The 23,881-nt window shown below is 32.9% G+C and overlaps 1 protein-coding gene and 2 non-coding genes across 4 annotated transcripts; 2 read left to right on the top strand and 1 right to left on the bottom strand.

Annotated features, from left to right (window-relative positions):
• Nucleotides 1-3,007: 3,007 nt before the first annotated feature.
• TRNAM-CAU lies at nt 3,008-3,079 on the top strand. The gene has a single exon. It is a non-coding gene; the product is annotated as a tRNA-Met (tRNA).
• Nucleotides 3,080-9,398: 6,319 nt separating this feature from the next.
• TRNAM-CAU lies at nt 9,399-9,470 on the top strand. The gene has a single exon. It is a non-coding gene; the product is annotated as a tRNA-Met (tRNA).
• Nucleotides 9,471-9,543: 73 nt separating this feature from the next.
• LOC116028778 (probable tRNA N6-adenosine threonylcarbamoyltransferase) lies at nt 9,544-11,589 on the bottom strand. Of its 2 annotated transcripts, XM_031270594.1 has the most exons (4): nt 10,915-11,589; nt 10,186-10,341; nt 9,778-10,030; nt 9,544-9,734 (listed from the first exon to the last, which is right to left on the bottom strand). In XM_031270594.1, the coding sequence occupies exons 1-4, from the start codon at nt 11,473-11,475 to the stop codon at nt 9,610-9,612; spliced, it is 1,095 nt and encodes a 364-aa protein (XP_031126454.1). In that variant the 5' UTR covers nt 11,476-11,589; the 3' UTR covers nt 9,544-9,609. The 2 variants fall into 2 exon arrangements, with proteins under 2 accessions (XP_031126454.1, XP_031126455.1); XM_031270595.1 differs by having other exon boundaries at nt 9,564-10,030; nt 10,915-11,587.
• Between the last annotated feature and the right edge of the window lie 12,292 nt (nt 11,590-23,881).

The raw sequence follows: 23,881 nt of genomic DNA, 5'->3' as shown, positions 1-23,881 counted from the left end.
TCTTCCCGTGCGGTCGGTGTGGTTTACCACTAGTGTTAACAAAATACAGCACTCAATGTTAGGAAATGCACAACACAAATATACACCATTAAGTACACATCATAAAAAAACACATCACTAGGTATGCAAATATATACTCCATAGTGTTCGAAAATGCACATTAGAAACATGGGGAGTTATGAGAGTGTTTTGTGCATTTTCATTGTCGTTCATTTTCCTGTTCCTAGTGATCTATTTTGTTAATAGTAGTGGTGTAAACCGCGCTGACCGCATAGAAAGGCGCAACCGCATTTGAGCAGCAATCTCTTTCTCTCTTTGTCTCCGTCTCTCTCTCTCTCTCTCTATATATATATATATATATATATATTATATATATATATATATAAAATATAAAGATTACATTTAAACTATGCTATAAAGACCACTCTGACAATTTGAGATTTATATTAACATTCATATCTCATCCAAAGGCATCAAACAAACTAAAAGCCAATCCCATTGACAAACTAAGGGAATTTTTAACAAAGCGATTATGAACTAATTGGATACCATCATTTCAGTACTTCTTGTCACACTACAATTACATCAATAAAGTAAACTTAATCAAAAAAGTAATTTACAACTACTTAACTAAAAGATTAATCTACAACAAAGGGGTTTAATCCGGTTCTTGGACAAAGATTTCTTTGACACGTTCAGTCCAGTGGTTAAGCCCACTACAATCAGGTTACTTCTTTCCCTTGCTCTTTCCTCTGGTTGGTTGGTGAGTCAACTGGATGTTGATAATGCATTCTTGAATGGCAACTTGAGTGAGACTATTTATATGTGTCAACCTCCAGGCTATATTGATCTTTAGTTTCCTGAACATGTCTGTTTGCTTAAGCAGGTCTCTTTATGGTTTAAAGCATGCTCCGAGGCTTGGTTCAATCATCTGCAAACATTTTTGTTGTCTTTTGGTTTGTTGTTGTTCACTTTGTATTTAAGGTGTTGTCTCTGGTTCAGAGGTTGTTTTGTTGTTGGTTTTAAGGCCTGTGCTTGGTTCAATCGTCTGCAAGCATTTTTGTTGTCTGTTGGTTTTAAGGCATTTTTGTTGTCTGTTGGTTTTAAGGCATTTTTGTTGTCTGTTGGTTTTAAGGCATTTTTGTTGTCTGTTGGTTTTAAGGTCGAACATGTCTGTTTGCTTAAGCGGTCTCTTTATGGTTTAAAGCATGCTCCGAGGGCTTGGTTCAATCGTCTGCAAGCATTTTTGTTGTCTGTTGGTTTTAAGGTCGAACATGTCTGTTTGCTTAAGCGGTCTCTTATGGTTTAAAGCATGCTCCGAGGGCTTGGTTCAATCGTCTGCAAGCATTTTTGTTGTCTGTTGGTTTTAAGGTCGAACATGTCTGTAGGTCTCTTTATGGTTTAAAGCATGCTCCGAGGGCTTGGTTCAATCATCTGCAAACATTTTTGTTGTCTTTTGGTTTGTTGTTGTTCACTTTGTATTTAAGGTGTTGTCTCTGGTTCAGAGGTTGTTTTGTTGTTGGTTTTAAGGCCTCTAAGATTGATTTCCCATGGTCTTATGCTTTCGCGTAGATACATGAACGGGCTTGTATGATGATTATATGATAGTGACAACCCCACTTGTAATCAACAGTTGTCTCCACTGAGGCTCGAACCCACTGCCATCATCCATGTGGGAGTGTAAACCGGGACACCGGGTGCCACTAGACCACAAGGTCTTTGGCATTACTACATTATTTTCTACTTCTTAGGTTCATGCTTTGATAATAAAGTATTTTAATCTAAACGTTAGAACTAAACTTCATTTTTACAATTTTCTTAAAATTTTAAATTTTCGCTTTATGAATTTTGGTCTCCAATAATATAGAGGTACTCACTCTACAAAATGAAATGATAGTTCATGAAAATTTTTGTATTAGGAGAAAATAAGTTTTTTTTTTGTTTGTTTTTGTTTTTGAAGATTTATCCAAAATAAAAAAATTAATCTATAATCATAAATCAAGATTTATTTTCACTATAATTATACAAAATTGATTACTATATTTGTTTCACTTCAGTTTCTGAATGATTTCTTGTCTCACTAAAAATTAATAACATGATGCTTTTTCTTTTTAAAAATTAAATTCACGTTTAGCACAATGTATCAATTTTAATGGCTATATATGGTTTCTAGTGCGAGTCCATTAGTTAGTTACAAATGTCTCAACAATCCTTGTTGATTTAAATATATTATTGAGAAAGTAGCTATGAACAGATACTACATTGTAATAGAGTCGGTAGTACTTAAAAAAAAAATGTTGTTGAGTCGGGTATTGGTGCAGGGAATCTCCAAGCGTATAAAAATGTCTGGTTGGACGAGATCTGTAAGCCTTAATTACCAAATATTTTTCGAAATTTGTTTCCTTATGTGTGCTACTATCCTTTTATGTATTTGGAAAATATCTTGTATTTTTGGTAAGCAAGTTTTACCAAATTTGGCGTGATTGACCCTCGATTTGTGGATAAAATTTTTAGGCGATTTATTTTCTAATTTAGGCTGAGTACCAACGTATAAATACCTTGCGGGAGGGCGTGTAAAAGGGTTTCGAATTCTTGAGAGCTTTAAGGCATTCTTGAATTCTTTGTTTTAAGTGCTAATTCTCTTACTTTGCTTTTCTTTGTTATTTAAATATTTCGTATTTGACCGGTAGTGTTAACTAATCGGCAACATGTCCAAAGGTTGCAAAACAAACATTGGCGCCGCTTGAGAAACGGGATCGAACAAAAAGTTGTATGCTTTTGAGGTTTGAGCTTGTGTTGAATTGAAATAATTTTTCATGTGTTTTCGTATATTTGCGTTGTTTGAGATGATGGTGACCATTAGAAAGGGACGTATAAACCAGTGAAAATTATGGAGTGTGACTGGTTGTGCAATTTGGGTGACTTTAATGAAAGATTCTCCATTGCGAGTTGCGACAACCTTTTTGTGTTTAGGATAAGAATAAAAAAATCTAATTAATGTTCAACAATCAGAGTGGCGCAGCGGAAGCGTGGTGGGCCCATAACCCACAGGTCCCAGGATCGAAACCTGGCTCTGATATTGAGTGGCTTCCATCTCTGAAATTCCTTTTCCCCATCCTCAACACTAAACAGACACAGCAATAAGTTGTTTGAAATAAAAGGGCATTGGAAATTTAACCAATAAATACAAACCGCACTATAAGCTATAACATTTCAATTTCAAATTAAATAAGAAACATTGTGGGAACCAGAAACATTCAAGTGGCCAGTTATATGCTTCCCACACTGTAGATTCCTCCATTGGAGTCTATGCTCCGTGAGCAAAAGCTAGGAGGGCCGGTATATGCAATCATTGCTCCGTTGTCAATGCAGTACCTATCGTGGGTCGCATACAATTTGCCAGAACACATGGTTTTCATCATCTCTTGCAATCGCTCATTGCATCCACACCGCCAACAATTAATACATCTTTCTTATCACAGTGTGCCATAGCCCTTTCAGTGATCTCCACTAATTTTGTATTAAAAACATACACTGGAAAGTTCCAATAATACTTCTCTAGGATAATTGTGCGTATTTTTTGAATGAAATATCGATAGAATTGATCGAAGTAGTGTTGATGGAGTTTAATTGGAGTATAGTGTTGATAGGATTGAAATATTATTGATGAGTTTATATTGTATGGAATGTAGCTGGAAAAAATTGTATTTTTATCAAATTTATTAATTTTTTTAAAAATAAAATTAACAATAGGTGTTTGTTCCTTCACTTCCTTGTGTGTTCCTACTAAGGAACAAATGCCTATGGTAAACTTTCTGCATACAAAAAATACACCTTTTTGCATCGGTAGTATATGCATCTTTTGTAAAACAGATGCAAAGTCTCTTACAACAGAACCAAATTACTATTTTTGTACTAGTGATAGCTATATTATACATGTATAGATGGATTGATTTGAATATATACATGGGTTGCATAGAGAGAGAGAGGCGCAACTACCATTGGGGCAACTACCCCCACCTGCAAAAAATTAGACAGTTCCAAAACGACGTCATTTTGGGTTGTGAGAGAGGCGGAGCTACCATGGGGCAGCTACCCCCACTGTAAAACAATTAGACAATCCCAAAACGACGTCATTTTGGGGTTGTTTATATATATATATATATACATTAATATTTTTTAATTCCATTACCTGCGAACCCGTTTCACCGGTCTATCCTCTATGGCTCTACTCCTCTATTGCTTTGTCCTTCCCCTCGCCACACCCGTCGTCGACTTCATCTTCAAGCTTCAACCGTCACTTGGTCGCCAACTGCTCAGCTCCGTCTTCAACCGTCGCTAGCTCGGTCTTCACCCTCAGGCTTCAGGTTCGTAGTTCGTTGATGACTCGTTCTCACAATCTCACATTCTCACCAGTCGGCGTTCGTGGACATGATGAAAATTACGACTCACTTAATCGAGAAAACTTTCTTTAAGGTCATAAAGTTCGTTGCAGTAAGGGTGGAAATAGGTTGAGCCAAGCCAAGCTATAGAAAATTAGGTCTGGGCCTGTTACGAAAATCTAAAGCCTAGGCCTAGGCCTGAGCTTGTATGTAGGTTTTTTGTTAGGCTCTGAGTCTACAATTGGCCTGGCTTAATTGGCTTGGCTTGAAGCCTTTTTAAAAGCATGTTTAATATTTAAACATTAATAAGGATAACTTATGAGACAAACAATTAAAGATGTTGATTGATTCAATTTCTATTGACACAATTGAAACGGGAACTGGTTTGAATCAAGAAGCAGTTTTACAACGTCCTAGTGATACACGTTGGAGATTTCATTATGGTGCACTTGTGAGCATTGTGAAATTATTTTCTCCGATGATTGATGTTCTTGACGAAATAAGGCAGGATCCAAAATAAAAGCTAGAAGCATTTAGAGTACGTATTGAAGAATGTCCTATGTTTTGATTGTGTTCTTGTTGCACTTAATGAAGAATGTTTTAGGAATTACCAATGAATTGCCACATGCATTACAGAAGAAAGATCAAAACATTGTGAATGCCATGAGACTAGTTGATGCCTAAAAAAAAGGATTGCAAGTGATGCAAGATGATGGGTGGAAAGCTATTTTATAAAAGTTTCACTATTTTGCAACAAGCATGCAATTCCCATACCTAATTTGGATGAAGTTTATGTTGTTCCAAGAAGACCAGAAGGTAAATTTGAAGAAAAGACTCATCTTCACAGGTACCGTGTTTAAAGGTTTTATATGGTCTTAGATCTACAACTCCAAGAGCTAAACAACTGTTTCAATGAGAAGAATACAAAGTTGCTCTTGTGTGTGGCATGTTTTGATCCAAGGAATTTATTTGCTAGCTAGGTTTGATAAGGATAAATTATTTCGATTCGTAGTTCTATCCAAATGATTTTTATGATATTGAACTTGAATTACTAGATAACCAACTTCAAACTTATTTTGTTGATATAACTTTTGATCATGCTTTCTTTAAATTGGATGGTATTGATGAATTAGCTCAAAAAATCGTGAAAACGAGAAAACATTTGGACTATATATTGGTGTATTTGCTTCTAAAGTTGTCTTTGATCCTACAGGTTGCAACTACTAGTGTGGAAATAGCATTTTCTACTATGAATTTAATCAAGACATCTTTATGCAACCGAATGAGTGAATGATTTATTAAATGATTACTTAGTGTCGTATGTTGAAAAATATATTTTTGATCAAGTTTCGAATGAAACAATTCTACACCGATTTCAAAATATGAGAGATTGTAGAGGAGTATTATCCCGTAGTTCATGATAAACCTTGTATTTTAATTTATAATATATTTTGTATGTAAGTAATCTGTTTCGCATTTGTTATAAATCTTTTATTTGAACATTTTTTAATTCACTTTACCTTCGTTTCTCCGCCCACACTCAAAGGAAATTTTGAATCCGCCCTAGAAAGAGATTGGTTATGTGTGGGAGAATTGGGTTTATCATGCATGTATATAGGCTAGAGGAAGGTGAGATGAATGGAATCTTTGTATAAATATATATTGTGTTGTTAAGTAAATTTTATGATTACAAATTATATAGTGGATTAGGATTCATCATGCATATTGTGAATTTTAGTCTAAATTGTATACATATAGTTAACATATTATGTACATTTAGTTAAGTTAGACCTTAAAAGAAGTTATATATGTATATTTTATTTTTGAAAAAAAAATTTGTGTATATATTCACTTAAATTGAATATACATAATCTGTTAACTAAATATATATAATAACTAAATGTACATAATATATTAATTGTATGTACATAATCTAGATTAAGATATTTTCAAAAAAAAAATATAGACTAGGATCCACAATGCTTATGGCGGACTCTGAGCCACAATATAACAATTGTTAGTTATCTATTAGACTAGCTAGTTGCTACTTAATAAAGCTATTCTTGCATGTCGAAATAGAGTTTGAGCTCGATCGACTTCCATATTGAATAATCACAATCCAATGAGGTAATTCTTGATAAGACTTGAAGTCTTGGGTTGGACGACCTTGAGCTCAACTTGACGATGTCATTTTAGCACTAGAAGACGGATAACCTCAACCTAACAAGGTCGGCTTGGGGCTCATAGATGAGCTCATGTTGATTGTGAGGCGATAAAGTTAGCTCGCTAGTCAACGATTGCCTGAATTTTATTACAAGACCTTATAAATATTTAGTAATCTTTGTTTTAATAAGATATTCTATTTAACACCTTCTCTATTTTTACAAAGGCAATTAATAGAAATCACAATAATTATTCTTGTCTAAATAAAGCATTATGTTCGTAAACCTTCTCTATTTTTACAAAAGTTATTAATAGAAAAGATAATTATTCTTCTATTACTTTTTCTTTCATTATTATATGAAATTAATTAATATGAATATGTTTTAATTATTATTTCCATCAAATGTTAATATTAAAATTCATTTTTACAATTCAATTTAACTTTTAAACTTTTAAACTTTTAACTAGGATTCCAGATCTTTGAACCTTAATATAGAGGTACTCAAAAAGATAATTCATAAAACTACCTCACAAACTGGAAAGGATTACATTTGGGCCCATAACCTACAGGTTTAAGATTGAGAAAATAGATTTTTAGAAATCATAAATGTTGCTGCATATATTATGGGAACTAGTATTTTGTACGCGCGATGCACGAAAATTCATGCCTAATATTAAAATAAATAATTAAAATTTATAATTCGAATTATATATATACAAATAATATATGTATTCTATACACACATATATGATTTACCATTAATAGAAATTTAATTAAAATATAATCAACCATTCAATTAATTATATAATGATTTTAATAAAATGATAATTAAAGAATAGGAAAAAGATATGATAGATATAGGTGTATGGTAATAATGATGGAGTTAAAATTAACGGTGTTATAACGGTGTAAGGATAGTTTTGTATAACAAGAATGTAGTAGGGACAATTTTGTCTAATAACATTGAAGTGTACAACATTTAAAGCAAAATGTATACATTTATTAGCATACAAAAAGTGGGACATAAATCAAAGATATAACCTTGATTGAGACTTATTATGTTTTTAGATGTATCTTATTCCATTAATTTTGTATTAGCTCATGCGAGCAAGTTCTAATAATACTTCTCTAGAATAATTGTGTATATTTTTTGAATGAAATATTGATAGAATTAAAGTAGTGCTGATAGAGTTTAATTGGAGTATTGTGTTGTAGAATTGAAATATTAGTAGTGTTGATGAGTTTATATTTGGCTGGAATGTACGAGAAGAAAAAATTGTATTTTTATCAAATAAATTATTTAAAAAAAAAAATAACAGGCATCTTATTTCTTAGAAGCCTTAGTAGAAAGTAGAAACAGGCGCCTAATTTTTTTTTTATAAAAAAAACAATAAGCGTCTATTCCTCTCAAACTTTACCCTTATGATCAGATTGAGTTGCCATGTGGGCGTAATCGTCTATTCCTACTAAGGAACATACGCCTATTGTAAATTGTTTGCACGTAAAAAGTACACCTTTGTGTCTGTATGTAGTATATGCATCTGATGTAAAATAGACACAAAATGTCTTTTACAACAGACCCAAATTACTATTTTTGTACTAGTGATAGTTATATTGTAAATGAGATAGGTCTGATGTTGCATGTACATATCCATATGAGAGAGAGAGAGAGGGGTTATGTGAGAGAGAATTGGGTTTATCATGTATATGGACTACAGGAAAGGTGAGATGAATGGAATCTTTGCATGGAATGATCTGTAGTGTGTGCTTGTATGAACCTTGTTCCCTTTGCTATGAGGCTTGCCTTTTTATATAGTGAAAATCTTTATATATAAATATATAAATATAAATAAATAAATAAATAAATAAATATATATATATATATATATATATATATATATATATATATATATATATATATATATATTGTGTTGTTAAGTAAATTATATAATCATAAATTATATCGTGGACTAGGATAATAGAGTTTGAGCTCGCCGACCATATTGAATAATCACAATCCAATGAGGTAGTTCTTGATAAGACTTTTGAAGTCTTAGGTTGGATAGACCTTGAGTTCAGCTTGATTATGTCATCTTAGCACTAGAAGACGGATAACCTCAACCTAACAAGGTCGGTTGGGCCCATAGATGATGTCCGGTTGATTGTGAACCGGTGGGTTAACTCGCTAGTCAACGATTGCTTGAATTTTATTACAAAACTTTATAAATATCTTGTAATCTGTGTTTCAATAAGGTATTCTATTCAACACCCTCTCTATTTTTACAAAGACAATTAATAGAAATCACAATCATTCTTGTTTAAATAAAACATTATGTTCGTACACCTTCTCTATTTTTACAAATGTAATTAATAGAAATGACAATCATTCTTCTATTACTTTTTCTTTCATTATTATACGAATTAATTAATACGGTTTTAATTATTTTCATCAAATGTTAGGACTAAAATTCATTTTTACAATTCTCTTAACTTTTTAACTTTTAACTTGGATTCTAGATCTTTGAAACTTAATATAGAGGTACTCAAAATGATAGTTCATAAAATTACCTCACAAAATCGAAAAGGTTACATTTGCACCCAACGCTAAATACAGTAACACAAAAACGTAATCCCAGGTTTGCCTACTTTAACATCATCTAATGGTATTATTGATGTGAGAAAAATGGTTAAGCATAGACCAGTGAAAATTATGGAGTCTGACTGGTTGTGCAATCTGAGTGACTCCAATAAACATTAACGGGAATTATCATTTATCAGCAAAAGATTCTCCCTTGCGACAACCTTTTTGGGTATTCAGGATAATAGAAAACAAATGCTGTAAGTATTCAACAATCAGAGTGGCGCAGCGGAAGCGTGGTGGGCCCATAACCCACAGGTCCCAGGATCGAAACCTGGCTCTGATATTGAGTGGCTTCCATCTCTAATTTCTTTTTCCCCATCCTCAACACTCAACAGACACAGCATGACAGCAATAAGTTGTTTGAAATAAAAGGGCATTGGAAATTTAACCAATTAAATACATTAAGCTATAGCATTTTAATTTCAAGAATTTAAGTAGCCTTTGTCATATGATGCAAATAACAAACATTGTGGGAACCAGAAACATTCAAGTGGCCAGTTATATGCTTCCCACAGTACCACTGGAGGTATTACTTTCCTTCTCCCTCCAGATTGCTAGCACTTCATCAGTTCTAAATCTCTGAGTAAATGTAGATTCCTCCATTGGAGTCGATGCTCCGTTAGCAAAAGTTAGGAGGCCGGTATACGCAATCATTGCTCCGTTGTCAATGCAGTACCTGTCATCGGTTGCATACAATTTGCCACCCCTCTCGGAACATATGGTTTTCATCATCTCTTGCAATCGCTCATTGCATCCCACGCCGCCAACAATCAATACATCTTTCTTATCACAGTGTGCCATAGCCCTTTCAGTGATCTCCACAAGCATTGCAAACAAAGTTTCCTAAAAGAATAACAGGTATAAGCATTAAGCATTAAGCAAATCAAGTATCAAGCAGTTCGCTATACGGTTTTCAGTAAAGAGTTATACGTGTTAGGTGTTATATGAAAATTGAAAATACAAATCAAAACCAAGTATACGTTTCAAAACTAACCCACCTGTAAAGAGTAGCAAAGATCTGCAGGGGAGCACTCGTTATTCTTGAGCATCTCTTCAGTAGTGGCTTCAATATAGCTTAAGATTCCACTGAAGGAAACATCCATCCCTTTTACTACATATGGAAGTTCAATAAACTTTTCTCCTTTCTTAGCAAGCTGTAAGGAAAAACAAATCAGCCATGTTCCCTATTTAGTTGCTTCTTTTCTTTGATACGGATTTTATACACTAACACTAAATATAAAACAACTGAGTTCTATACCACTCGAGTCAGGGCTTACTAATCAAATTGGACACAAAAATTGTATTACCAAAGGAAAAGAGAGAAACTTTGAAGGCCTTTTGGCCTTGTATACACACCAATAGCCCCTAGTATGACACTGTTTTTGCATTTCTGCGAAGGCTAAACTGCTAAAACTGTTTTTTGGATTTAAACTGCTATTTTGCATGTGTTTTCCCTTTCTGAAGTCTATATTTCGGAGAATGAAAGTTAACAACTAAATCGAAAATATGAACAGTAGCTAGGCTTCTTTAATGAACTGGAAATGGAACAGGCTATAGAAGTTGCTAACTGGCACTACTTGAGGCCTCATCAGATCATTCAATTTATCATTTAGCAGTAATATATGCACTGATTGATATTCTTCCCCAAGCATAAAATTTTAATCTTTAGGATTGAACTGAAATGCAGGCATCTATAAATCGAATGATACATTTATAGCTAACATGACCTGCTCGATGTTGTACCCAGGGCTTGGATCATTGGACAATTTGAGAACCCTAGCAAATCGGTCCAAGCAATTCCCAACTGCGATATCAATGGTCTCTCCGAAAATCCGGTACCGCCCTTCGCTATAAGCTATCACTTGAGTATTCCCTCCACTAACATACAACACTACCGGGTCAACCGCGCCGGTCACGACCCGGCCCATCTCAATATGCGCGACGCAGTGATTCACCGCGACGATGGGCTTCTTCCAGAGCTGAGAGAGGACGCGAACCACCACGGCGGAGACCTGTAAGGGTGCGCCCATGCCCGGAGTGTAGCAAAGGCAATCGACGTCTTTTGGGGTTATCTCGGCGGAATGTAAGGCGGAATTGATGAGAGGGAGGACGTGATGGAGGTGATGCTGGGCGGTTTCGCGGGGGAGGAAGCCTTGTCCCGGCGGAGTGATGTAGGTATGGCGGGGATTGGAGAGGATCGAGCCGTCGAGCGCTACCACTCCGACGCCGATTTTATTGGCGGAGCCCTCGAAACCTAGGGCTATTAGCTTCTTCTCCTCCTCCTTCATTTTCGCTTAACTGTCTGTCAAGGTCGCCGCCGGCAAGCGTAGATTTCTGCCGGAGGGGTTTTAGAGCGTGACAGAAATAGGGTTGTCATGTCCTAAAAATTGTTGGTTTGAACTTTGCATTGCAAGCTTGTACTTTATGCTTCTTCTCTTGTACTCTTTGCATTTCTTGCAATAGTCAAATAAACCCCTCACGTAGTCATAGTAGCATAGTTGCCCCTAAATTTAAAAAGAATGCAATTAAACAATTAAACACTCACTGTTCTAAAAAAAAAAAAAACAATTAAACAGTCACAAATATATAATATTTTTTTTTGTTGGTAACCTCATATTAACTTTCTGAAGAAAATAATTTTAGTTACTTTATTAATTTTAAATAAGGCCATTATTCTCCACCCTTATTTCTATATTTTATGATCAACGGTAAAATAGTGTGATAGTTGTAGATTGGGAGGTTGGCTTGCCTAATAGGTTGTATCTCATATTGTACGGTAGTGCATAGTTGTCTTGTAATGTGCAAATGTTTAAGATGTCAAGGTTTAGAGTTAATAAAGTTACAAACAAAAATTACAAAAAGTTCTAACCTAATGTACTTCATTGATTTCCCATGCCATGGAGTTAGGATTCTTCACTCAAAGAAGGGAGAATGGGAACAACAAATTAGTTATTTCTTCTTTTATCCTTTTGTTTTATTTATACATAGGTTTAGGGCTTAATCAAATGACATTTTTACCTTAACAGGCAAAGTATTTAATGGATTCTAGTGAGTTTCAGTCGGGCATGTGATTGGAAGGACAACATCTGAAAAAAAAAATCAAAATTGAGCACTGCTTATGTCGAGAATGAAAGTTGTGAACTTAAGTTGACAAGGACTCTAAATTCATAGGACCAAAAGTGAAAAGAAACTCATTTGTGTTTGTTGTCAATTTTACCTTTAATAACCTAGTTGTATGATGGGTTTAGTCCAATAAAACCACCGTCACATGTGTATAAAACCTTATATACTTTTTAAAATAGTTACGTAAATTTATGACATTCATCACTTGTACAATATATACATATTGTCGTTCACAACATACTCATATCGTTAATTATCTACTAGTGAAGGCATAAATCTTTTTTAAAAAAAACTTGTTACCCAAGAAGCTCTCTAGCCTCCCTTCATAGATTTTCTATTCTTATTTACTCTACTTTTTTTTATTTAAAAAAAATTGACAGCCCTCCTGGGTAAAATAATATTCATGGATGATAATAGATAAAAACAATATTGACTATCTAACCTCTTGAACTCTGATAGGATATGATGTGTTTGGATAGTTGATAGTCCAGTTTAAACGAGTTTGGTAATAGTGAAATTCTAGTGCCCTATACTCGATTGTGTTTGTACAAGTATGCATGTGCATTAAATAGGTTTCAATATGATTTCGAGTACTATATGGGTAGTGTCAACGAGTCTGGAATGGGTACATATAATATTCAGTCATGTTCAGGTAATTTTATATGTATTCTAATTCAAATTTGAAAATGGCTAAATAATCAAATATCTACGTATTGTGATTCCTAATAACATAGGTAGTGTAAACACATAAAATATTAGAAAAATGGTTAAATAGGCCTTTGAATTTTTTGAGAAAAGTCAGTTAGGTCCTCAAACTTTCAAACATTGCAATTAAACACACAAACTCTTCACTTTATGGCACTGATGCCCAATGACTAGTTAGCTCCCTAAAATCATCAGTAAAGTCCTCTATGGCAGTGACTGGATAATATATAATTAATATTTTTTTATTGCCACATATGCAAAGTAAAAAAAGTTTAAAACAAAATTAAAAAGAAATGATTTATAAACGTAATTCCTCCCTGTGCATTCATATTCACGATAAAAAAATTCGCAATCCTAATTTCTTCCTCTTTCTACACAGATTCTTCAAGCTCTTCTTCTTTTCCTCCTTCTCCTCCTCTGTCTTCTTCTTCTTTTCATAAGCCAGTCGCATCTTTTCTACTCTTGGAGATGCCAACTTCTTCTTGGAGTGGTTCACCAAAATCTCCCCCAAGGTTGAAGCCAAATTTACAGTATGAGCCTTCCTTGTATTGTCGTTGTGGATTGAAATCTCCACTATGTGTATCACGAGACAATGGACAACAATTTTTTGAGTGTCAATTCAACAGTGGAAGGCACAAGTGTTTATAAATTTTTAGGTTTTAAAATTTTCTGAGTTATTGTTTTAAAATTTTCTAGGTTATTGTTTTAAATTTGTCTAGATTTTCAACATTTTCGTTGTTTTCAAATTTATGATTTTCTTGAATGGTTGGATTTTCCCAGGGAAGTGGTTGTGGGTATTTTATATGGAAAAGTGTATTATGAAAGGATGGTGAGATTGAATCTGATTTGAATATAAAGGTTGAATTAGAGTTGAAGAATATGAAGTACGAAGTTATGGAGGAAATTCAGCGATTGCAAAGTGATGTTGAGTATGCTTGTAAGCATTGAAAATTTAAATGATGCTATTGAGTCGTGACGGATAATTGGTTGTTAAATTAATTGCTTTAATTAATTAAATTGGGTTAATATTTATTTAATTGGGTTGATTAAATGGCTCAATAAATAATTAATTAGTCTAATTAATTAATTAAGAGTAATTGTGTGCTGAATTGCTAACCTAAATTGAAGGAATATTTAATGGAGTTGGACCAAACTATTTGGATTAATTGGGCCGCTTAAATTGACGAGTTTTGATTTGGTTTGACCCATCAAAATTATATGTGGATTATATAATTTTCAGGAAATTGTGGATATTATAAATTGGTTTGAAATTTGATGAAATGATGAACTTGGACGTTATGGTGCCCTGATACATTCCTTATATTTAATTCAAAATATTAAATTAAATATATGAATTATCCAAAGTGATAGAGTTCGTTAGATTTTCTCTACACCTCACCACTATAAATAGTGATTTCATTTTCAAAGAAAGAGAGCTATGAAGATCTGCATACCGAAGCTTTGCACGAATCTCGCTAGGATATCGTTTAGAACACGCCTGCAATATATCTGCGCTGAGGTGAAACACGCCATTTGAATATTGGAAGCCCTTCTTTGAAGATCAAGCTACATAAAAGCCTTTCATTGAAGAGCAAGCTACTTAACTCCGAATGCCCTTCAGCAAAGAACACTTCCAGTTCGGCATAAGAACTTGGCATACTTCCAGTTCAGCATACCCTGAACTCGACACACTTCCACACTCGAAACACTTCCAGTTCAGCATACTGTGAACTCAGCACACTTCCAATTCAGCATACCCCGAATTTAGCACACTTCCAATCGACATACTTCTAGTAGAGAATCAGAGGACATCTTACATATAAAGATTGTACCCTTTCTCATTTGGTACATACTTTCTTGTAATCGATACTTTGAATTTTAAATATATATGTACAATTCAAGTTTTTCGCGTTTACAATGCTATTCAAACTGAAGTTGAAAGCAAAAAAAGACATAGAAATACAATAATTTGTTTAGTAATTGTTGTAGTAATAGCTGTGCATGTAAATTTGCAGCAAAGGGCAATACCATATGAATCTGTGTTGTTTTCAAAAAAAAAAAAAAGCTGTGTTGCTTTTGTTGTAGTTTAATATGATGTTTTAGTTTGCTTTTGTTGACATATAGATATATGTTGCTGATCTAGTTGTGCATTGGCCTTGTTATTGGCAATTCAAATATAATTTACTATTTATTTAGTGTCTTAATGGTTAATCTTCTATTTATGTTTTTAATAATTTTGCAATGTGATGCTAATGTTGATTAATAAATTTGATTTGTTCTCATAATCGAACTTCATAATCTAACAAAGATCACAAGATTGCACAAGGTTTTAATTCATAATTTGGCACAATGATTTATTCTCATTATTGAACTTAATAATCTGTCAAAGACCACAGGATTGAAATTCATAATATGCCACAACAATTATAAAACACAAGATTGCAAAACACCAATAAAGAAGCCATACATTTTCATTCACATGCTTGCCAAAACACGAGTCAATGTACACATTTGTCAAAGACATAATTCAACATCTACGTACATACAACATAAGTCAACTGCCAAACTATACCAAAAAGCAGTTTGTAATGACAATTATGTTCCAAAAACTATATATTGGCAAAGAGTCATTTCCATTTTTGGTCCTATTGTTATTGGGGCATTGCTAATTTTAGTCCACTTTATTAATTTTTGCCACATTGCGGCCAGCCTTATTTAGTCTTTACCACTTTTAGTCCACCGTTAAAATTTTCGTCAAATGATCGTCTTAAACAGGGGTATTTTTGGTCTTTTCATGCTTTGGTCAGCTCCTTGACCCTTTGCGGTGACCCTTTGCGGTGGTTTTCCTTACACATTTTCATCCAATGAAGAGGTCCAGCAAAAGTCATGTGAGCCACATTACAAAGCCATGGCTTTCACCGGACCTCTTCATTGGATGAAAATGTGTAAAGAAAACTACTGCAAAGGGTTAAGGAGATGATCAAAGCATGAAAAGACCAAAATAACCCTGTTTTGGACGGTTATTTGACAAAAATTTTAACGGTGGACTAAAAGTGGCAAGGACTAAATAAGACTGGCCGCAATATGGCAAAAATTAATGAAGTGTACTAAAATTGGTAATGCCCTAATAACAATAGGACCAAAAATGGAAATGAGGCAAACATTACCAAAAACCAACTACAAAATTCTACTTTCAAAATGTAAAAGTGCGCTATCATTTCATTGGTGCTTGGTGAATGACTCATTCCCCTGATTAGCTAGCCTGTAATAACGATCATTATTAACAATTCATTTAATATATTTTAGCAAGTGTTGATATGACAAATAATCTGAGTTCAACATAACCTTTTCCACCTCACCATTTACATATTTCATAACAAGTTGTTGGACAAAGCTGCCACCATGATGAATTCATATTTCTACAATGGAATGCATTCTTTTAATAAAAAAAAACACACACACACAAACAAATAAACAATTTAGATGTTGAAGGTAGTACATTGGTCGACATATTTAGAGGTACGGTTAATCGATAGAAATTTAAGAAAATTGATAATGATCTCAACTATATGTATATTTTTAATAGCAATACATAACTAATGAAAATGGAATCATTTATTGGGTCTCTAAATAAAATGACATTTCAACGAAGAATCAGCTTGCTAAACTTACAACAAAAAGCATCAAATTACTGCTATAACTTAAAAACCTAGTAGTAATTACTATTATCAGTCTGCTATACCCTAAGGTCTAGCACAAAAAGTATCAAATTACTGCTTTCTCATTGCATACGTTTAAGTATTCTATATACAACGCACTTCATACAAATAACATGTGCAACGTGGGACCACAACAAAATAATTGTTGAAATGTAGTGCAAGTACATTAAACTAAAATGCATTCAAGTGACCCACAGCAACCCAATTTGTTTCCATTGTTAAGTACATATGGGACCATATCGCATTGGTCATTGGGCGTCGATGTTCTAAAATGAAGAGTTCATGTGTTTCATTGGAACATTTGAAAATTCGAGAGCCTAATTGACTTTGTGTGTAAAGTTTAGGAGCCCTATTTGATCTTTTTCCCTAAAATATTATATATGTAGTTATAGTGGTAAATATATATATATCGTATGAATAATAGTGGTGATGCTAAAGATAAGTAGATATAGACGATGATGGAGTATGTAGATTGTGGCAGATGTATATTGATAGGTAGTTGAATTGGGTAAATGATATATATAGATAGACGAGTGAAGTTTGTATGTAATAATAATAGTAATTATAAATGAACTTATGTGTGGTTTTATATTGGAAAAAATCTGAAAACCAAAAAAAAAAATAAAATTCAGTTCTTTGTTAAATTGGAAAAATGGAAAACAATTTTCCGGATTAAAATATGGAATACAGTGCTAAAAAAATAAATTCTCTGTTTTCTGTTTTCTGGAAATATTTTACTGAAGCTAAAACAAATCACCCTTGATTATGCAATGATTGGTTACCAAAATTAAAATAATGTTCATATAGTACGCATCATCACTATCACCACTACCACAAATCACCCGTGATTATGCGATGATTGCTTACAAAAATTAAAATGATTGCTTGCCTAATTTAGAAAATTGAAAGAAATTTAATAAAGTAATCCCCAGGATTTCTGGCCAAAAATGCAGCCACAATGTGTAACCGCCCCTTTATCCGCCTCTGTCTGCGCCTCTTTTTTGCCCAAAAGAATCACACTCACCAGTCACCACAACCACCAAACACCGCTTAAGGCACATAACAATTTCTAAACGTCTTTGACAGTACCTTAGAACATAAAAACACACATGAAATAATGTCAAAACCAAAAATTCTCTAGAATTTACGAAAGAGAGAACAAACATACCATTTGATTCAAGAAATTCTTGAGTAGACATATGAGAAAGAGCAGCACCAAACTTCAAAGCTTATAAATGATCCAAACAAATACTGGTTCACCATCCTACCAACCGCATTGATAGATATCATCCAAACACCTATCAATTGAGTTAATGGATTTACATAAACATCCGAAATAATAAACCCAGTCACCATCTTTTCTCTTAATTTTAGTGATTTTGTTGCAACTTGCAAGCCCCCCTCTTTCTTTGATATTTCTAATAAAGAGAAAGTGAGAAACTAATAAATGATTTATGTATAAGAGAACACAGAAAGATTGAAATACTAGGATGTTCCAATCACAACAATTCTCTGAAAACTGAAATGTACAAAAAGACAACTGACATTTTCTTCATATTAATAATTACAAATACATGCCAGAACCCAGATTAAGGGGCATCAGCAAAGACTCTGACTTTGATGACAGATCCATCTCTGAGATTGTAAGCAGACAAAGGCTGATCTCCGTGCATTTCAGCAGAGTTGCAGTGCAGAGTCATATACTCGGTCCCCCATGCCTGTTTCACAATCTTTATCAGATCCCTCACCTTATCGCTCTCCTTTACCTCCACCCGGAACTCCGACGTCGGCGACTCCACTTTTATCCGCATCTTCTGCTCTCCGGCCATGCTCGTCTTTCACAGAGGATTTGAGGGGTTTTAATTGACTTTAATTTAATTTCTCGGTTATTCGATCTCTCTTTGATAAGGCTGATAAATAAGGCCAGCTGTATAGATAGGAAAAAGAAAAAAGAAGTAATTGGTCCAGTACGGACAACGGAATGCATTAAAAAAGTGTAATAATTGATGAAGATATGTTTCCCGATTCTTTCCCTTGGAATGTGTATAGTATTACATAAAACTTTCACGTTTCCTTATTTCATTATAGAAAATTAGAAATAGAATCGAATCAATGACTTTTAAATTTTAATCAACGCGTATTAGAATATTTTAAAATTAGTTTTATTAATTAATTAGGAGGATTATTTTAGATTTAATTTGTTAGAATTATATTATTATTATTCATGTTTATCTTAGTTTGTTTGTTAAGATTAGTTTATCATATATTCTTAATACAAGTTAATTCCATTTTAATTTTTTCCTAGATTTATAGGGGTGACAATTCACTTTTAATTATTTTTTATTAGAACATCCTCATTTGGTCCTAGTATTATTGTGGCATGACCATTTTTAGTCATCCATCAACAGAATCGTTGAAATTTCGTTAAATACAAAAAAATTTCAATCTTTTTTATACAAAGTAGGTTTAACTGTTATATTTGTATGTTTATTTTTTGAAAAAAATATATAATTAAAGACCAAAATGTCATTTTATTTAACGATATTTAAACAGTTTTGTTGATAACGAACTAAAAATGATCATGTCACAATAATACTAGGACCAAAAGTGGTGTTCTGAAAAAAAAAAGGACTTAAAGTGATCTGTCACATATAAATCTAGGATTTAACTCTTCTTAATAATTATCTTATTCATGTTGTTGTAATCTACTTATAAATAGTTATTTAAGGCCCTGACATGCCAAATGAAATATAGAATTGAGAATTTTTGAGTTAAAAAATTGAGTGTTTTCTAGAACTCTGGATGAGTTCTGCCATGAGTTGGTCATGACAAACTTGACTTTATCAAGTGTGGAACCTTTCTTGTGGCATCGTTTCTACTCCTACGTATCACCTTATAACCTGGTGTGGCCAAAAACTTATCAAAACTAAAAAAAATTAACCATTTTCCTAGCCCAAGTTAAACCTTCAAATTCAATTTCACTTTAAAATATTCTATAGATTAGAGTGCGAAGAGAAGATCGGGCCAACCAAGTTCGCATCATACATTTTATACTAAATGCGCACATAAAAGTTGGCAAGTGTCGGTTGAATGACTCTCGTCAAAATTTGAACTACACGTCTTCCCTAGCTAATCTCTAAATTAAAATAGCTTTTGTAGATATAATGTGATGAGTTCAACCAATAAATTATTGGTAAGAATCAAACTCAAACTCGCGACTATCAAATGAAACCCCGAAAGTGTACATAATGTAAATATCATTTTGTGACTCTAGGTTGTAAAGGATTACAAGAAGGTAAACCAACTTAGGTTGCGATCGCTCTTGGGAGTCAAATGTAACTTTAACTTATATTTATCATGCCAATATTTTGACCAACTTGATTGGGTTATTCTCATCACTTCATCATTTTTCTCAAAAATAAAGAAAAATGCCATTTCTCTGGGCATGTTTAAGTGTAGGCATAGTTAGAGAAGTAATATCACATGAACTTAAAATTTTTACTTTATTTCTTTTATTTAATCTGACATGTTTTGATTAATTTATAATAAAAATATATATATATATTCAACTTAATAAAATTTAAACATATAATGAGATATATGTTATTTCAACGTAAACTTATTATTTTTCGTAGTTAGAGAGATGGGCATGATCGATTTGCCCAAAGAAAGCATGGCCCTCTTTGGTGGCCTATAGATTTGTAGGTATGGTCCCTAGATTTGTAGTCATGGTCCCCTGAATAGTGGACATATATATATGGTTTTAATTTTAGCCTTGATTAGATTAGAAATGCTATTTTGACTAGATGAAGCGACAATAGATTAAGAAAGTCTTTTTGTTAATATTGTTTGGAAACATGGTACAACCATCCTCTAAAATATTAATCTTGTCATTTTAAAATATATCAAGAATAATTAATTATAGTTTACATGAACAACTTAATTGATCACAATTCACAAGCTAAGGATAAAGTTTAGAAAGAAAGATCTGAACAGAAGAATTAAGTCTCACCCGTGATAGTGTGAGAGAGGCTCCTTGTGCACAGTCTCTGTGTTCAGCTGAGTTACGGCGTGGGACCGAGGAGCCTTTGAAGTTGGGATTCAACCTTTTGGGAAGAAAGAATAATTAATTAAGAATTTGTAATCTTCAAATATGAAAATTATGGTCTACCAACTCAGTCCCTCTATCAATTTAATGTCATATATGCATTTTAAAAGAATAATGATGAAAATTAAATTTATTGTGAATTTGACTGTGCTCAGATGTCATGTATTGACTCTCTTATATGGGAGGTCATGAGATCGAGGCTTAGTGGAAGCGGGGTTGACTCTTTGTTCTTTAACGGATTAAGAAAGTATAGATGGACAAAAATACTACAATGTAATAAAGTCGGTTGTATTTTAAAAAAAAAATTCCAATAAAAATATAAATTCGGTTTTAAAATTGAATTTATCCGAATAATTAATGGGAGGTGAGTCTTTTTCCGATACATTAAATTATAAGCAAACCTTATTGGCAGATCGATTTTGATTCTAAGACAATATAATACACACATTTTTTAAGATTATCTTTTCGTATCTCTCTGTTTCTTCTTGGTGTAGCCTAGTTACTTTTGTGTTGTGGTCTCGCGGTATTTGCTACCCAACATAACGTACTCATATAATCGCTTCAATCATAGTCTTCTTGACGTGTGGGGTTGGTTCTGGTGGTTGGGTTTGTCTGATCTAATTGCATTCTCTCCTTAATCTACTCTTTTTAATGAAACCAACTACATATTACCATCTTTAATATTAGGTTGGTATGTAATCCCATATTACGCGTAATTCCCTATTGTTTGATGTGTTAATTAATCGTTCATTTTATCTATAATTTGTTGATCTCTTCTATTTAATTAATGTAATTTTTTCGGTAGAATCGAGAAAATCTCAAGTAGGCTACTATCTCTTGACTCAACCTTTCCGTCGAGACACTTTATGCGTTGTCGAACAATAGAGAATTCTTAATATCCTTTGGAGGTCGTTGGTCGAACACTAAACAATCTCCAATTACTAGTTTGCCTTAAATTCGTTAGAAAGCCATCACACATATTTCATTCCTTAAGACATGTGAGATCCTCATTACCCCCCTAAAACAATAACTTTTTACACAATATGCAATTAACGCGATAACTCTTGATTAGCATTCAAGTCCCCTTGCAATCTATAGCATGATCTTCACCATTACTTCCTAGTCCAATTCCACTTCCACATTACGAAACCCCCTCTCTTTCACCCGCCAAAGACCCTCCCTAACCCCACAAAGCTTAGCAGTAATATAGCTATCCGTTTGACCTATTTTCGTAATGTAGTTTATGTTATGAGAATATATACTCATTGTTAAACATATAATACATAAACATAAATGTGCAGTTCAATTATCAATTTAAACTTTTAGTTGAGATGGAACATATGCTTCAATTCTCTTAAAAATGTAATTTATATATTGTTTCCAAACCAAAATAATAAATAAATAAGGCATAGAATTTGTTGTAAATCTAATTTCGACTCAGACATGGACACATATATATGAATTGATTTTTAGTGAAATTAAATCATTTTTTAAGTTGCTCAATTTGAATATTTTTTTTACACGTTTGAAAGAATCAAAATTGAACTGATCTTTTACTTATCTACTACGGAGCCAATAAAGTTAGGCCTCTAACGAGAATAAAGAAAAACGTTGATCCAATTGTTTATTTAAATAAATGGTTTATAGTATTTTTGTTTAGATTTTTTATGACTTTTCTTACTTTTCCCATTATTATTATTATTATTATTATTATTATTATTATTATTACTATTACTATTACTATTACTATTATTTCCATTAAATACCTCTTTATTCTGCCCGTGTAAAATTTATTTACAGAATATTTCGTTAACTATTTATTATTATTAACTTACTCATTGCTTTCCATTAGGGAGGTCTTAGGTTCGAGTCTCATCCCAATAATCAAGAGTTAGCATATAACTGTTGAAAATATATTATGAATATGTTAGAGTGTAATCTAAAAAAATGCTTACTCATTGCAAAATATTTTCTAACATTTTAATAATAATAATAATATTAATAATAACAATAACAACAAAAACAACAATGATAGGCGTTTTGTTTTTATATTATTATTATAATATTTAAATTAGTGTTTGAATTCGTGTCCATTTTTTATTTTGAGTCATTTCCATTTTTGGTCCTACTGTTATTGGGGCATTGCCAATTTTAGTCCACTTCATTAATTTTTGCCACAATGCGGCTAGTCTTATTTAGTCCTTGCCACTTTTAGTCCACCGTTAAAATTCGTCAAATGGTCATCCAAAACAGGGGTATTTTTGGTATTTTCATGCTTTGGTCATCTCCTTGACCCTTTGCAGTGGTTTTCCTTACACATTTTCATCCAATGAAGAGGTCCGACGAAAGCTATGTGAGCCACATTACAAACCTATGTCTTTCGCCGGACCTCTTCATTGGATGAAAATGTATAAGGAAAACCTCTGCAAAGGATAAAGGAGATGACTAAAGCATGAAAAGACCAAAATACCCCTGTTTTGGACGGTTATTTAACAAAAAATTTAACGGTGGACTAAAAGTGGTAAGGACTAAATAAGACTGGCCGCAATGTGGCAAAAATTAATGAAGTGGACTAAAATTGGCAATACCCCAATAACAGTAGGACCAAAAATGAAAATTACTCTTTTATTTTTCTATTTTTCTATTTTTTCAACTCTTCTCTTCTTTGTGTTAAGAATTAAAATATAATAATATTTACTTAATTTGATTTGTTTCTTTCAACTATATATATTTATATAAAGTAAAAGCTATTATTTTTTGAATCTTTCATCCTAAAATAATATGAACGTCGTACTATAATTATTTTAAGAATACATTATCTTATATTTAGTTAAATCAAACTTTATTTGTTGTTGCACAAATTTTAATTATCTCAAATTGAATAGTTCACATATAACATCAATTGATCTGAGGTCTCAATTATATACATAAAAAGAAAAAAAAAAACCTTATGAATTCATATGTTATGACTTAATTGCATAACTCTTTAATTACTATTTGACAACAAGCCTATTATAATCATGTATTTTTAACAAAAAA

The sequence above is a fragment of the Ipomoea triloba genome, chromosome 9, assembly GCF_003576645.1.
Source record: "Ipomoea triloba cultivar NCNSP0323 chromosome 9, ASM357664v1".
Taxonomy (NCBI): domain Eukaryota; kingdom Viridiplantae; phylum Streptophyta; class Magnoliopsida; order Solanales; family Convolvulaceae; genus Ipomoea; species Ipomoea triloba.
Note: the sequence above shows the minus strand (reverse complement) of the source record. Positions and strands in the feature narration are given on the sequence as shown.

What these genes read in the sequence shown, in the direction of transcription:
- LOC116028778 (XM_031270594.1), bottom strand. Translation starts at nt 11,475, where the DNA reads ATGAAGGAGGAGGAGAAGAAGCTAATAGCCCTAGGTTTCGAGGGCTCC. An exon ending in ATCTTTGCTACTCTTTACAG is followed by an intron (nt 10,031 to 10,185) that starts GTGGGTTAGTTT and finishes TTATTCTTTTAG; the next exon opens with GAAACTTTGTTTGCAATGCT. An exon ending in GACTCCAATGGAGGAATCTA is followed by an intron (nt 9,735 to 9,777) that starts CATTTACTCAGA and finishes GCTAGCAATCTG; the next exon opens with GAGGGAGAAGGAAAGTAATA.